Genomic DNA, 16,060 nt, shown 5'->3' with positions numbered 1-16,060 from the left:
GAGAGAGAGAGAGAGAGAGAGAGACGGTCGTGTTGTATATGCGCCGCTAGACGGTGAGGGGAAGAGAGATGGAGTGCGCGAGGAGGTGCGCAGGAGGAAGCGAGAGGGAACGACAGCGACCCGCCCCCGCGAGAGGCCAATCGTCTAAGCGCGTACTATTAGTTTCTTTCGTACGTCTCTGCTTCGACTGCGAGGCCTTGTTCGTTTGTTTTGTCTGTTCAGCCGTCCGTTGATTCGTTCCGGCGGAGGAGGCAGTTTCGCTCTCTCGTTTCCTTCGAGGAGCAAGAACGATGGACAGTGGGAACGGGCGGCCGTCACTACCGCTGCTGCCGCGGCCGCCGTCGCCGTCACCGTTTCCACCGCTACTTTTTGTTTTGGTGTGTGCGAGCGACTTGGCGCGAGATATCGGTATAGGTAACTTACAGGCCGTCCCTCTCTACGCGTCCCTCCCTCGCGTTCCGCGCGGTTTCGCGCCGACCTGAACGGCCTAATAACACGTTCCCTCCGCGAAGCGTTGCTATTGACAGATACAGACGAGAGATACGGGGGGGTTTCACGTTGTTGTTCCGCCGCGTGCTGCCACCTTGTCAGCTTGTCGGTTACACGTGATTACGAGTTTACAAGCAATGCGCTTACGCTGCTCCGCTCCGATTTCTGGGAAACATCATCGATTAATCCCGATTTAAGCGCTCCAGAATTCGCCGACGATTGTTTCCATTAACTATAGAATACGTAAACAAAACAGTACTCAATTTTTTCTCACGTTATTCGGATTTCCATTCATGATTTACGCTTCAAGTTCGATTTATTGTTTATCTATAACACCCTAAATTTAATTTAAATTTGGAAAAATGTATTTTTTAGATAATATTTTTTCCATTATTTGGTTTTATTTAAATTATTTTATATATTAGGTATATTATTTTAATAAATATCTTATCGGAGATTTAAATATAAATATATATTGGTAAGGTTTTCATACAAATTCATAACTATGTTGGCAATAAAATCTTGTAATTTGAAAGCTAATTGTATATGTATGTGTAACACGTGCAGTAAAAAAAGTATATATATGATTATTTCTCTTTTGTTTCTTATAAATTTATATTTTTTTAGTGTCGCAAGAATTAATAGATCTGCACATCAAGTTGTTGCGAAAAACACGTAAATCCGTGTCACCAGAAAAGTGGGAGAGGGCGCTAGTCAAGTTTTGCCACACGTACTCTAACCAGGATGGATGGGAACTTGAACGCTTCGGTTACAAGAAAGCTCGCATTGCTGTTAAACTGCGTTTACTTAAAGTATGAATCATATAATTGTATTTTTTTTCTTGTCTGTCTGTAGGATCAAATAGTTAATCTATCTTATATATAATACTAAATACTTTTTCTATTTTAGGTATTATTGGAAACACAATTTGACTTAAATCAAAAGTTTAAGAATGAAGTAAACAAATTGGCAGCTAACGAGTTGCGTGTGGAACCTTTAGGAAGGGACAAAAGTGGATTAGCGTACTGGTGTCAGCTGGATGAAGAGTGCAACATAAGAGTTTATAGAGAAGATTTAGATGAAGAGAATTGGGAATTAGTAGCTCAGTAAGTCTGTCTTATATATTAATTGTAAGTTAAATATTAACAAAAGCTAAACTGTTATTTTTATTAATATGCTGAACCTATTATTATTTGTATTGGCATTTATTATTCTTTACCTCTATCAATGCATATGTTATTTATAATAGGGATCGAGAAGGTGTTGTTAATCTTATAAGTACCTTGTCAAATGGCGAAATCGGAGCTATACCAATTAATGAGGATAGCAACAGTTTGGAAATCTCTGAGAAACCTATAATTGACACTGGACAAGTAACAACGTCTCCAAGTTTAGAAGACGAAGTTGTGCAAGAAAACGGCGTTCACGAAATGAAGCAGTTACCAAATGGTAGAAGTGATGAGTTGGAGGATGAACGAGAACATGATCAAGATCAAGACCAGGATCAAGATCAAGTTCAGAATGCTACCATTAATGAAATCGAAAAAGAAGAAGTTGATGAAGAAGAAGATATTGATGCGGAAGAAGAAGATACGACGAATGATGAAAGTTCCAAGCAGATTACGGAGGAAGACGATTCTCAAGAAATGATACAAACTCCGAGCACAGAATCAAGGTGTACAAATGATTCATCTTCGTCGGCGACTAATTTAAAGACGCTAAACATGAAAGTGGCAAAATTAGAAGATGCGAGCCACAGAGAGACTGACAAAATGTCCGCTTTCTTGGTATCAGAAAACAAACCCTTAATAACACACAAGCAGACCGGTGTTATAAAAGCTGAAGTTGAAGAACCGGCACCGTTAAAATCTATAGAAACGCCTGTTATTACTTCGTCTCCATTGAAACTAGTAAATATTACGGAATTGAAGCAGCCGCCAGAAGAAAAGTTAGTAAGCCCGACATCTGTTATCGCGCCCTTAAACGCGATAAAGAAACACGGTCCTTCCGACGAGATAAAGGCTCTCGAGAAATTGTCTAGCAAAAACAGTCTATCTTTCTCGACTACAGATTCCATTTCTGTGGGGCACAGTAAACTGTCTGTCAAACCAATCGACCAATTAGCTGCAAATCTTGTAAGGATACAGTCAGAGAAATTGGAGAAGCCAAGCGGGCCGAAATCGCTGGAAAAGATTGCAGAAACTTTAGCAAGGTCTAGTAGTATATTGGGAAATATGGTAAACGGAGAGGATGATAGGCTGCCACAAGATTTTTGCGCGAGAAATCAATCCGAAAAGTCGGCAACGCACAGGAGTCATAGAGGCATAGACTTGTCAACGTCACCGCGTGGTTGGGAAAACGCAAACGAACAAAATAGACCGGTGGATTTCTCTGGAATTGATCTTTCTAGTCGAAAATTGGGAAAAACAATGGATTTGCCTTCTCCTGGTTATAGGACGCAAGATTTCCAGCATCGAGAAATGGATCTGAGTACGAAGAAGGTGAACAAACCAGAAGTATCGAATCTGCCATACGATGCGCGTAGCGTAATGTTACGTAATCATGTGATGGTGGCTGATTTGAGCAAGAGACAAATGCCGTTCACCGCGTACGAGACGCCGTATCATAATACAGCTAGATTACCTGCCAAGGACGAGCACAGATTACCAAGTTATGCGATACTTTCCGATCCCAGCAAGATCACGACGCTGAGGATGAACAGTGCACCACTGAAACGTCCTATAGAGGATGATGACATACAGCAAGATATGCTGAAGAGGATAAGGGCGGATGTAATTCCAATCAGGGGCTCTATAGACAAGAGACCGATGATGAGTGGCAATTGGAGAGACGAGGTGAGTGAGGCTATAGAGGAGCCTATAATGATGGTTCAAGGCGAGGGATCTGGCAGCGACTGCGACGCAGTAAATCCCATGGTTGGAGAGGCTATAGAGGAACCGACGACTTTTTTCTACGGCGAGGGTTCTGGCGCCGAATGCGGAACGGGTAATCCCGGGGACGACGCGCCTACTGACAATAAAGAAAGCAACGAATCAAAAACTGAACCTGACTCAGCTACCACGGCGCTGTCGCAGAATAAGGTTTTAACTGAAGACGAGATATCTACGGGTTCGATACTGTCGAACAAAACCCCTGTAAAATTAAATAGAAATTATCCACAGTCTAATGTAAGCGTAAACGATAATTGTCAAATAGTAGATTCTATACAAGAAAAGCCAAAGTTTAAGCACACGTTAGGCGTCCAGATAATACCTAAAAGTACAACCGGTCCTGTCAAAAGGTTGTCCAGGTGGGACGTGGGAAAACCAGAAGAGAAGAAAGAATGTGACAGTAGTATCATATCAAATGAAGGAGACATATCACTGAAGAAAAATACAGATGATCATGAGCATGATAATGTGGAAGAGAAGCTGCTGAATGTGGATGCTGAATCGGCCAAAACTAGACACGAGAATTCCGCTGATGTGGATCAAGGCGTTAAAGTAGATGATATTGTAAACACAGACAGTGAGGCCATCGAAGATAGTGTTAAATTACAAGTGCCCGACGTAAGTTCGGAAAATATAAGTACGACGAAACAGGAAAGAGACTGTATGCTTCAAGAGCTTGTGCAGTGCGACTCGTCGATATCGTCGTGCCAAGCGGACATTTTGCAAGAACCTGAACCATGTACAGATCCTGAACCTACGACAGATTCAGCCATTACACAAAACTTATTTGATTCGAGTAGCATGGTTTTGCGCGAATCAGATACTCTCGAAATAACGAATAACGAATGCAAACCAGCAGCTGCATCTCCGCCGAGATTTTTTTTTGGTCCCAATTGCATTTCGTACACTTCAAAATCCGATGAATTAGGATCTCAGTCGGAACAAAGCCTGACTACATCCATTCACGATAAAACGGACACTGTGCAATATGAATGCGTATCTTCGTCGAAGTCAGCGGATGATACTGTTTGTTCGTACAAGACGGAAGATTTTGATTTGACACAAACAAACAATAATTCGTTGAAATCAGATGTGTTTACCTTGGAATCTGACAGTGTTTTATGTGGAAATAATAGCAAAGATATCGAAAAAATTGAAGCGCCAAGTAACATATGGGATCAAACAAAGGAAGAGATTTTGACGCCCAATAGCTCAATAGATCCAAACACCGCGTTCGAATACAATGCTGCTAGTTCATCTGTCGCGCAAGTTGAAATAGAAGCGAGCGAAGAGTCAAATGTGCAAGAATCTGTTTGTATTGATAAAAAAATGGGAGAGGATGACTGCACAAAATTGCATACAAGTCCTACGTCAGAAGTGGTAACTGAAAGTATTAATGACATAAGTATGACTGAAGAAGATTCAATTAAAATCAGTTCGAATAGCGAATCCAATGTTCAGTCAGCAGAATGTGGGATTATTGAACCATCGCAATGCGATCAGTCTATCGATTCTGAAAATCTTGTAAGTACAGAGAGTCAAGAAGATTCTTTTAAAAGATCGGACGATGTGACATCGCAGCTATTGGATGATAAAGAGGATAAACTACTGGCCGAAGACTCTAAAAACGAGAGTGATTATCAGTCTGATAGTACAAATGTTTGTAAGGAAGAGCAAAACAGAATTGAATCCGAGACAATGGCGCATTCGTCTTTATCGTCACTTACACAAAATTCGCAAGCAGAGCTAACTGATCTCAGGGAATTCGAGAACGTTAACAAGTCGAACGAATCATTAGATTCGAATTCCACGAATAAAGTGGAATCTACGAGTTATCAGGAAACAAACAGGCTCGAGAAAACCGATCTAGATTCCATCGGAGAAAGTTGTGATAAGCAGAGTGACAAGAATGACAATTTCTCCGAAATCGATGGCCAGGAAGATCATTCAACCGACACGGACAATGAGAAAATGAAAGGCCTGACTGGTTCTGATGCTGATTCGTTATGTGTTAACTACGATAAGAATAGCGAAAGAACTGATGCATTATCTGATGTAGGAACCCAGGATGATGGGTCAGGTGATTCTGAAGAAATTAAAGATAAAGGATTGAACGATGTGCAAGTTAATGATACTGTGTTCGGTATACATTCTGAAACACATTTTCCTGAAAGTTCTGTGGTGACTAATTCGGAATCGGCTCGAGAAAGTGATAAACACAATGTAGTTCCTACTATAAGCAGTTCAGACGAACTTGCCTCTGCACAAGACTCTTCATCTCAAGAGAGCGAGCCTGTGCGAATAGATGATGAAAAAGGTGGAAATACTTCGTCTGATACTGATAAGCCTTCTACGTTCAATATTTCGCCTGTAACGGTGCCTGAAACGAATATTTGTGAACAGTCTGGTAGTGTCGAAACTATGAAAGAAATAAGCTCATCTAATTTAGTTCAGTCTACAAGCGAGTACGCGGACAATGTTTCTGAAAATCCCAGTTCTTGCATTGATCAAGATTCGAATGGTGAGATGGTTATAGATGATCGTGTGTCTGAATCGAACGAATCGTATAAAGAAACTGAGGAGACTGCAACGAATGATGAAAAATCAGGAAATACAACGCCAAAAGATACAGTGCAAGAAGATACAACGCAAGAAGTTACAACGCAAGAAATTACAATGCAAGAAAATACAACACAAGAAAATATAATGCAAGAAGATAAAATGCAAGAAGATAAAATACAAGATAAAATGCAAGAAGATAAAGTGCAAGAAGATAAAGTGCAAGAAGATAAAATGCAAGAAGATAAAGTGCAAGAAGATAAAGTGCAAGAAGATAAAATGCAAGAACATACAATGCGAGAAGATACAATGCAAGAAGATATAATGCAAGAATCAATAGAAATTGAGAAAGAAGCTCCAGTTCTTACGAATATTGAACATGAATCTTGTCAGTCTGAAATTAACTTATCAGTGACGAAAACTGAAATCTTGGAAAAAAAGAAATCTGAAGTTGATGCAGAGAGCAGAGCTTCTAACGATCTTAAAGAATTGACCGTAAAAGACGAGAGTAAAACTTGTAACACCGATCAACAAGATACGATGGTTGCAGAGGATGTCTGTAAAATTGATGTAAGTGAAGAAGTTGCTGAAAACATTACAAACAAAAAATTAGAGATAGATACAACTGTAACTGTCGAACAATCGGAAGCAAACACTGTAGATATAATTTCTCAGGAATCACAAATAAAGGTCATGAATGTTAACAAACAGTCACTAGTTGCGAATTATGATAGCGATTCCAATGATAATAGTAGTGATGATGTTTTCGAACCTGATGTAACACAAATAAACGATTCTCAAGATTGTGCTGTTCCCCCGACAGAGCAAAAAATGGATGAAGAGCAGTATAAAAAATCATCTGATAAAGAAAAAGATATCGACAGCACAAATTTAGTTTCTGATGTGTCTCAAGAACCAGAGTCTACCGAACAACAGTTAGAACCTTCAGAAACGGAAGTATTGAATCAAGATGTAACTATAATCACAGAGCAAGACATAAAAATTAAAGAACAAAAATGTGCCGACGAAACACAAGTCAAATCTACCTGCAATAACCTTGAATATCGTTCTGATCAATCAACAATGCTTTTAAGTAAGGATGAACTTCAAGAAGAAACGAATATTCAGGATATTCCTACTACTGATAATTCTAAAGTGTCAGATGTGATGAAGCTTTCAGTAGCTCCGGTCACGATTGAGGAGACAACTGAATCTCTTCAAAGCAAAAGTTTTGAGATGACTATCGGTCATAGCGAGAAAAGTAAAGAATATCTCAACAATTCGATTGATAATACGAAAACAGTCGAGATGCAAGTCACTCGAGATAATCTTGAGACAACGGAAGATTGTTTAATATCTGAAAATGATTTCAACGAAAACGATGCAAATAAAAGCACAAAAGTTTCGCTTACTCGAGAAAGCACGGAATGTAATGCTACGGACAATCAAGTGACTGACGTACTTCATATAACAGAGCAAGCAAAAAATGTGGACGAGAAATTAGATGTCAATTTAGATATCGAGAATATCGCAAAGTCGAAGAGTATAAATGAACTTAATTCTGAGGAATTGCCTATTCCGTGCAAAAGATTTAAAGAAGATCTCGACTGTGGTAATGAAGACAATAAATGGGACGAGAAGTCGCAAGAAGAAAGTTTGACTAAACCGTTCACGGAAGAGGTGAATTTACCATTGATTCAAACGGAATCAGGTATTATGCTAGTAAAGTTGGATAGTACTTTAGATGTGGCTAAATCACACACGTGGAAAACTGAGAGTGCAAGTTTAGAAGGAAGCACGTCTTTGGATGCCTTGTATAATTCAAATTCAATGTCCACGAAGATGGACAATGTTAATAACTTGGACAGTTGCAACAATCAAAATGAGCCTTTTAGTATAAACATGAATGTAAATAAGATTACGGAAAATTTTGATAAGAATGAGCCTTCAGATGCAAATAATGAATCGACAACATTTTCCGCTCAGAAGATTATTTCAGAAATTGGTACTGTAAAATCTGATCCAAAGAAAGAAGCCAGTAAGAGGCTAATCGATGTCTCGGATATAGAAGATGTTCCTCCGTTAAAGTCTAAACCTCCGAATATGGAAACCGATGATAAGATACTGGAAAATTTAACAGATTCCGATATGCAAACGCCTAAGACTTTAGATACCTCCAATGAGACCGAAAAGTTAAAGCTACAAACCGAGAATGAAACGAGATCAACGATCTCTACAACGCAATTGTTTCAAAATGATTTCGGTATGGTAAACGATTCCGTGGCTGTTGCCGAAGATTCGAAGAAGGTCGATTTAGAAACTGCAGAGAGGGAAGAATCTTCCGAAATTCAGGACATCGAGATGAAAAATATTTCTGAAGCTTCTGATGATTCGACAGGCGTGGATAATGAAGATGTTTTTAATGTACCGGAAGAAACAGATTCCTTAGCATGTACTGATGACGCTTTAAAGAATATTACCGAAGATGCGACTGATACTTCTAAGATAAGTATTCGCGTAAAGCAGGCATCTGATTTGGTTTATGAAGGATGGAAATTGGACAGCACTACAGAAACGCCAAAGGTCTCGCGAAAGCGGCGAAACAGCGCTCACGAATCGAATTCCGAGGACGGAGCAGCGAAGCAAGAAGATGAAGAGATGATGGGTGGCAAAAGGATGAAGTTACGCGCAAAACGTTTGCCGGATAAAGAATTACGAAAGTCCATCGAGGAAAGTCGTGGAGTGGCGATGAGCTCCGAGGACGAGGCTGTGAAATGTGATCCTGATAATGCAGCGGAGCACGCGAATAAAGAGGGCAGCGGTGGTGATCCGAATATTATGCAAACAACGGCGAACGATAAAAAGATTAGGGGTCGTCCTAGGGGTAGAAAGAGGCGTGGTTTCCGGGGTGGTGGACGTCCGAGTCGGTCAAAACTCGCAGAATTTCAGAGCGATCAGACGTCGCCTGGTGCTCATCCTGATGAAACACCTAACGATACCTTAAATACAGCACAAAAGAAACGGAAAAAACGTAAGTATAAATACGTATAGTGATATGGGATATGCAGTATTTGTGAAAGTCTGTTAATTGAAAAAACTTTTACAGGAAAAATGGTCTTAGGCTTAGAAATAGGTAGAGATATCTCGTTGGAGACGGAAACACCAGTAACAGCACAGGATGAAACGCCTGTTAGGCAATCAAGAAGAATAGCGCAATTGAAAATAAAGGAACAAGCAGACAGGCGTAGAATCGAGGAGGAATCTATGCGTGAGATAGAAGAGAAAAAAGAATCAGAAAAGAAAAAAAGAAAGAAGCAGAAGGTAATTAACTGTTTTATGTTAAATATATGAAAAACTGTAACTGTAATTTATATAAGTAATTCTTATGTATCACATAGCCGGAAAGCGAGGAGGAAGTTATCATAAAAGAAATTGAAAAGGAGAAAAAGTCCAAAAAGAGACGTCGAAAGAGGAAGAAAAAGAAGATGCTCGCTAAATTTAACGAAGCGAACCCATGGCAGAGTTCATCTGGATCTAGCAGTGACGAAGAGAATGACAATGAAGATGAAGAAGAGGATATGGACGAAGATATGGAAAGCGAAGAATCTTTATTGTTTAAAAGTGATCATGAATTTTCTCCTGAGAGTGATCTTGAAAAGGATCATGAGCCTCAACCTTTAAGACGTGCTAGAACAGCGCAAAAGGGTAAGTTCTTTGCTAAAGAGAAATTTATATAATGGGATCTCTCTTATTCGACTATTCTACTATATCTATCTTCCATTAGCCCAAAGTGATGTCGAGGAAGCTGAGGATGAATATGCCTGTCAGAAATGTGGCAAGGCTGATCACCCCGAATGGATTCTTTTGTGCGATTCTTGCGATAAAGGTTGGCATTGTTCCTGTCTCAGGCCAGCTCTTATGCTTATACCCGAAGGCGACTGGTTCTGCCCTCCGTGCCAGCATGTAAGTTTATATTTTTTTTATATAATCTATTATTTTTGTACAATTTTGTGAATTGTCCGCACATAAATACATAAATATTGCACATTTTTTACAAGGTTTTCATATATATAAATGTACTTAATAAAATTATCTTTTAAGACTTTATTGGTGACCAAATTACGGGAGACTTTAAAAACACTAGATCAGTTAACAAAAAGACACGAGAATGAAGTGCTACGAAAGAAACGATTGGCTTTTGTCGGCATAAGTTTGGATAATGTACTTCATAAAGGCGAAACACAACACGGATCGAAAGGATCGCAAGCATCCAGTCAAGAATCAGACAACGGTGAATATTATGTATTTTATATTGCGTTTGTTTAAGTTCTTTTAAATAATATTTATATTATGTTAATTAATATTATCGTGTATCATTATAGTATACGCGATATTAATCTATTTTTGTAGAATCTTCAGAATCTTCTTCGTCGGGCACCAGTTCCGAAATATCGAGTAGCGAGGAAAGTGAGGAGCCAGTTTATCAGTTACGAGAACGTCGGTGCGCCAGCACCTACAAGTTTAATGAATATGATGATATGATTAATGCCGCAATTCAAGATGAAGTTGAAGCAGTTCAAGGTGCTGGCAATCAGGGAAGAGGCAAGGATATTGCAACGATTGTTAACGCGGAAAAGGAAGAGGCACAGGTAGGTTGAAATAATTATAAATAGATATATAAAATAGAAACATAATACGTATCAGATATAATATGCTACATTTATTTATTTTACAGGCTGAAGCGTTAAAATTGACGCAGTTAGAAGAGGACAAGGATGATACAGAATCAAAGCCGGAAAAAGAAAGTGATGAAGAATATAAGATTGAGAATGAAGATGTGATCGATGATATAGAAGAGGAACAGAATACGGTTGCTAGGAACAAAATACGATTGTTAGCACGTAAGAAACATCGGAAGCTGAATAGCCTTGACATAAGCAGTGAAGATGATCCAGATAGTGACGAAGATTTCAAGGGTACAAGCTCCGAAGAAGAGGAGGACTTTGATGATCATATCACATCATCTGATGACAGCACCTTTGCCGATGTAAAACGACGTGGTAGAAAGGGCGATTCGCGACCTGTTAGAAGATCTACTAGGGCGCGCATGACTAGGGCCTACGATGATGATTTTAGTAAGTTTTGGCAATGAAACTGTTTATTCTACTTTTTAATATCTTCTATGTGTATTTATTAATTTATTCTTGAAACCGGTTATAATAATTTCATATTTTTTTCACTCAAAAAATCTTTAATTAACTTTTTAAACTAAGCTATAAGAGAGATAAGAATAAAGATTGAATCAACGGTACTCGTTCTACAATTGACTGTTTTTACATGAAATCATATGTCATATCTGGATTTTATACAAATATCTTGTTACATAAATATTGTTTAATTTAATTGTATAATTTACATAATTAAATTTTTATCTGAAGATTTTAAATTATTTGTCAAATGATTATTATTTATGCATTTTATTTATAGAAATACAATTTAAAGAATTAAAATATACATACAGAATTTTTGAAATATAGTAATTTATATCATCTAAATTACTTGGATTAGTTACATTAATCTTCATAATAAAATATTTGGTTGTAATTCTAAAGTAAAACTTTAAAAAATTATTTAAATAATTTAACTTTATTTTAGTTAACGATGACAGTGACGAGAGTGATCGACCAAAGAGAAAGAAATCGCGATCTATGTGGGGAGATTCGGATAGTGAAGACAGCGATAATTCGTGGAGGCAGAGAAAGAAAAAGTACGAAATGCGTAATATATATAATATATATTAAAAATAATATATTAAAAACATATTATTATACAGAAAAATGTTTAAAATATTATTTTTGAAATTATTGTAGAAGCAGAACAATATCAACAACATCCAGAGTCAGGACAGTACCTAAAACAAAGGGCAAAAAGAAAAAAAAGAGAAAACGTATAATAGAATCTGATAATCAGAGCGAAAATGACGAAGAAGATGAGCCGAAAATTGAAGCACAATGTGAACCTAATTTACAAGACTTCAATACCACTCTAAATGAGATAATGGACGTTAATAAACAAGAAAATTTTGAAACTTCTTTAGGCGAAGGCAATGTTGAAATAAAAGATGATAGATTACAAGAAGAACCAATAGCTGCAGCAACAGCAGCAGCAACTGCTGCTGCTTCAGATGTCCCGATTCCACAAGTTCAGCAGCCGTCAGAAATAGTACCAATTCAAAAAATCAAAAAGGTAAAAATACATTTTAATTAACTGTTGTTACAACAGTTTAATATTCAATGTTATTTTTTTAGGATATTGTACCTAAACCGAAAAAAGCTCCTGCTATTAGACGAAAAGTATGTATATTTCATATCTTTATTTAACGATTGATTATGAGCAGGGTTGACGTTACAAGTAACACGTTACTTGTAACGTCGTTAGCATTACAAGTTACTTTTTTTGGTATCGAATGGATAACGACGTTACATTTTCTTCTGAATAACATCCATGGTAACGCAGTTACATTCGTTACCGAAAAAAGTAGCTAGTGAGATCATTACTATTACCCTTTTTTTATCTCTCTTTTAGTAGAGGAATAAAGCTTAAAAACTAATAATGTGTGTGTGTGTGTGTGCGCGCGCGCGCGCGCGCGCGCGTGCGTGCGTGCGTGTGTGTGCGTGCTTGTGTGTGTGTGTGTGTGTGTGTGTGTGTGTGTGTGTGTGTGTGTGTGTGTGTGTGTGCAGTTTTTAAGCTTTATTAAAAGAGAATTTTGATATCTTTTTTATATTTATCGCAAAAATCTGCATATAATAGCGTTTTTCATTGACGGAGTTAGTGCGCACTCAATGCACTTTAAAGCCGTTGTAACACAAATCGACATAAGATGTAAAGATGTATGTTTAGTAAAAATTTAGAAATGAGTTAAACTACTAACTCTTCAATACATTTTATTACGCTATTTGATAAAATATACTTTAGGCGTTTTATCAATCGAGATATCTCATTTTTTTATTCAGATTAGAGTAGTGTACAACAGCTTTAATGTGCGCTGAGTGCGCACAAGTTTTGTCAATGAAAAACGCTATAATATTCTACTAGTGTCAAGAAAAAAAATTAAGGAAAGAGTAACGACTCGTTATATTTTGAGTAATGGTAACAGTAACGAGTTACTTTTGCAAATCAATAACAAGTAATAACGAATTAGGCTGAGTTTCCACTGAGCGCATCACGCGTCGCGTCGTAAAAGAGAGAAAGAGAGAAGTTCATATACAGGGTGGACCATCTGAAGTGATCCAGTCAAATATCTCGAAAACTAGTAGGGATAGAGAAAAATGTTTCGTATGAAAAGTTTAGGGTTACACGGGGGAAGTATGGTACTGACCTTGAAAAATCCTTGGAAGGTCATTTTGAAGGTCATTCAGGGGTCACGATGGTTTTTTTAAATGGAACCCCTAGTTTTTCACCATGGGATGAGAAAGCTGGTTTCAAGCCCTTTACGAAACACTGGTTGTGGTCCACAATCCGCCCACTGGGGTCCGAGTTATGGACCATCAAAGTCATTGATGAACTACTCTTAGCGCTACCCAGGAACAACGACGTGGACGTGGTAGTTCTCTGTTCCCTTCGAGGTGCTTGATTTTTGCGACTCTTCAACAGTTTTCGAGAGTCGATACTCATTCATAACTCTGATTGAATCAAATGGAATAATCCAAGAGATTTCCAATAGTAAATCGTTAACCGAACACATGACTGCCACCCATGATAAACAGAGACTCGGTGTTCTCGTTTGTTTATGTTTATGTTTTTCTTTTCAATGGAGTTAATTAACTGTTATCCCTATTCAAATCGCTCACAATCTTCGGAGAGTGACGAACAAGAATTCAACAACAAACGGAAACATCGAATCTCTGTTTATTGCGGTTTGTTATTATGTGGATGACCACGGCAATAAATGATCATTGAAACACAGGTTTCAAACTGTGGCAGTCACAATCGTTGTCTTCTCTTGCGTATTCAATCAAAGAAATGAACCACTATCAACCCTCTGAAATTGTTGACATGTTGCTCGTGCTTGGCGAATGTCACACTAATTATCGCGAAGCCGCAAGAGCTTACCGGGATCGGTATCCCGATGGCCGGATCGTAAAGCCCCCGCCCATCCGTCGACTCGCACTGAGAGGAATAATCTCTTGGATTATTCCATTTGATTCAATCAGAGTTATGAATGAGTGTCGACTCTCGAAAACTGTTGAAGAGTCGCAAAAATCAAGCACCTCGAAGGGAACAGAGAACTACCACGTCCACGTCGTTGTTCCTGGGTAGCGCTAAGAGTAGTTCATCAATGACTTTGAAGGTCCATAACTCGGACCCCAGTGGGCGGATTGTGGACCACAACCAGTGTTTCGTAAAGGGCTTGAAACCAGCTTTCTCATCCCATGGTGAAAAACTAGGGGTTCCATTTAAAAAAACCATCGTGACCCCTGAATGACCTTCAAAATGACCTTCCAAGGATTTTTCAAGGTCAGTACCATACTTCCCCCGTGTAACCCTAAACTTTTCATACGAAACATTTTTCTCTATCCCTACTAGTTTTCGAGCTATTTGACTGGATCACTTCAGATGGTCCACCCTGTACACACACACACACACACACACACACACACACACACACACACAACCTCTTTCTTTCTCTCCTTCGACGATGTGACGCGTGACGCGCTCAATGGAAACTCAGCCTTACTTTTTAGGAAAAAAAAAACCGGTAATGGTAACGATATTTTTATGAGGTAGCATTGCCAACCCTGATTATAAATGTCCATTTTCAAACAATATTAATTTTATCAAATTTTATTGTTTACAGATTATTTATGGTGGACTTCCAGACGAAAACAAACGAGAAGAAGAAGAAATATTAAGCAGACGGACTCGAGGACGAAAGATCAATTATCGAGAAGAAATGGCGTCAGATAGTGAGGAGGTGTGTGACTTTTAACTTTAACGAAATTATCATGTGTATCCAAATTCTGATTATTTTACAGGAGCTGAAAAAAGCATTGATGATGAGAAAGACTGGTGAAAGCGAAGATGAGTACGTAATGAATGAAGCTGATGATATAAATGATGATGGAGAGAAGGATTCTGATTCAGGTAACATAACATCTTTATATTTTTATAAAATAATTATATTCAAATAAATCGTAATATAACCAAAGCGAAGCAATTTTTTGTATAAAATAAGTCAAAAGTAAAATAAGATATTTAACAAATTTTACAGAAGTAAAATTTAATAATAATAGGTTATGAGCTAAGTGATTATTGCTAAAATTTATATGAAAAATTTGATAAACAAACAGACTCTAGGAATAATCAGATCATTATCAATGTTAACAAAAATTTATTATTTTATACGATATATACAAATATCGAACGACAGTTAAAAACAATACGAAATTTTCAATAAGACTTATGTGACATAACAATTAAGAAATAAGGATAATGGTCAAGCTAGATCTTTAGTGATGAAATAATTCTGTGTGAATTTATACAGAGTGTATCTGAAATAAATATAATATAATTTTAAGATATCTTTCAGTGTTCTTTATGAAATATTTTGAAGATATTTCTTAAAGATATCTTAAAGTTGTCTTATATACGTTGATTTTAGATGTTTTATTGGCTAACTAAAAAAAAATATTGTGAAAATTGCAAAATGGTAGAGGACTTTTTGACTCAGTTTTTTATTAGAAATAGCACTGTATGGTTAGTAGGCGTTATTTCAGATACACCCTGTATACTACATATATGTCCTTAAACTATAATTGTATATACAAATAAATGGGCCTTAATTTAATAAGATTCTTCGCAATAACTCATATATTTAAATGTATGCTAAGTATAAGCATATTCGGGCCTATGACGGTCAAAGCTAGATCTTTTTTTTGCCTAAATAATTCCCAGTGAATTATCTATATCCTATACATGTACATGCATATATATCATATTTTTGTAGTTATTCAAACTGCGCGCCGAAATTTTTCCGGACTTTATCTAACGCAATTAAACTA

General features: G+C 37.6%; 2 protein-coding genes across 2 annotated transcripts in view; one reads left to right on the top strand and one right to left on the bottom strand.

Moving 5' to 3' along the window:
- The window catches only part of LOC108766415 (uncharacterized), a 2,485-nt gene extending 1,767 nt beyond the window's left edge, over positions 1 to 718 (bottom strand). Inside the window, exons 1-2 of the mRNA XM_018515697.1 lie at positions 703 to 718; positions 424 to 517 (exon numbers count right to left, since the gene is read on the bottom strand). Of these exons, the coding sequence (XP_018371199.1) occupies positions 424 to 517; positions 703 to 718 (110 nt within the window). The remainder of the gene's footprint in view (positions 1 to 423; positions 518 to 702) is intronic.
- Positions 719 to 994: 276 nt separating this feature from the next.
- LOC108766414 (microtubule-associated protein futsch) overlaps positions 995 to 16,060 on the top strand; it is a 19,890-nt gene continuing 4,824 nt past the window's right edge. Inside the window, exons 1-15 of the mRNA XM_018515696.1 lie at positions 995 to 1,013; positions 1,117 to 1,301; positions 1,399 to 1,595; positions 1,739 to 9,030; positions 9,106 to 9,320; positions 9,398 to 9,704; positions 9,784 to 9,962; positions 10,101 to 10,290; positions 10,410 to 10,648; positions 10,735 to 11,134; positions 11,655 to 11,766; positions 11,870 to 12,245; positions 12,308 to 12,352; positions 14,857 to 14,973; positions 15,035 to 15,143. Coding sequence (XP_018371198.1) covers positions 995 to 1,013; positions 1,117 to 1,301; positions 1,399 to 1,595; positions 1,739 to 9,030; positions 9,106 to 9,320; positions 9,398 to 9,704; positions 9,784 to 9,962; positions 10,101 to 10,290; positions 10,410 to 10,648; positions 10,735 to 11,134; positions 11,655 to 11,766; positions 11,870 to 12,245; positions 12,308 to 12,352; positions 14,857 to 14,973; positions 15,035 to 15,143 — 9,982 coding nt within the window. The remainder of the gene's footprint in view (positions 1,014 to 1,116; positions 1,302 to 1,398; positions 1,596 to 1,738; positions 9,031 to 9,105; positions 9,321 to 9,397; positions 9,705 to 9,783; positions 9,963 to 10,100; positions 10,291 to 10,409; positions 10,649 to 10,734; positions 11,135 to 11,654; positions 11,767 to 11,869; positions 12,246 to 12,307; positions 12,353 to 14,856; positions 14,974 to 15,034; positions 15,144 to 16,060) is intronic.

This window comes from Trachymyrmex cornetzi, unplaced genomic scaffold (genome assembly GCF_001594075.2).
Source record: "Trachymyrmex cornetzi isolate Tcor2-1 unplaced genomic scaffold, Tcor1.1 scaffold585, whole genome shotgun sequence".
NCBI classification, from domain to species: Eukaryota; Metazoa; Arthropoda; class Insecta; order Hymenoptera; family Formicidae; genus Trachymyrmex; species Trachymyrmex cornetzi.
Note: the sequence above shows the minus strand (reverse complement) of the source record. Positions and strands in the feature narration are given on the sequence as shown.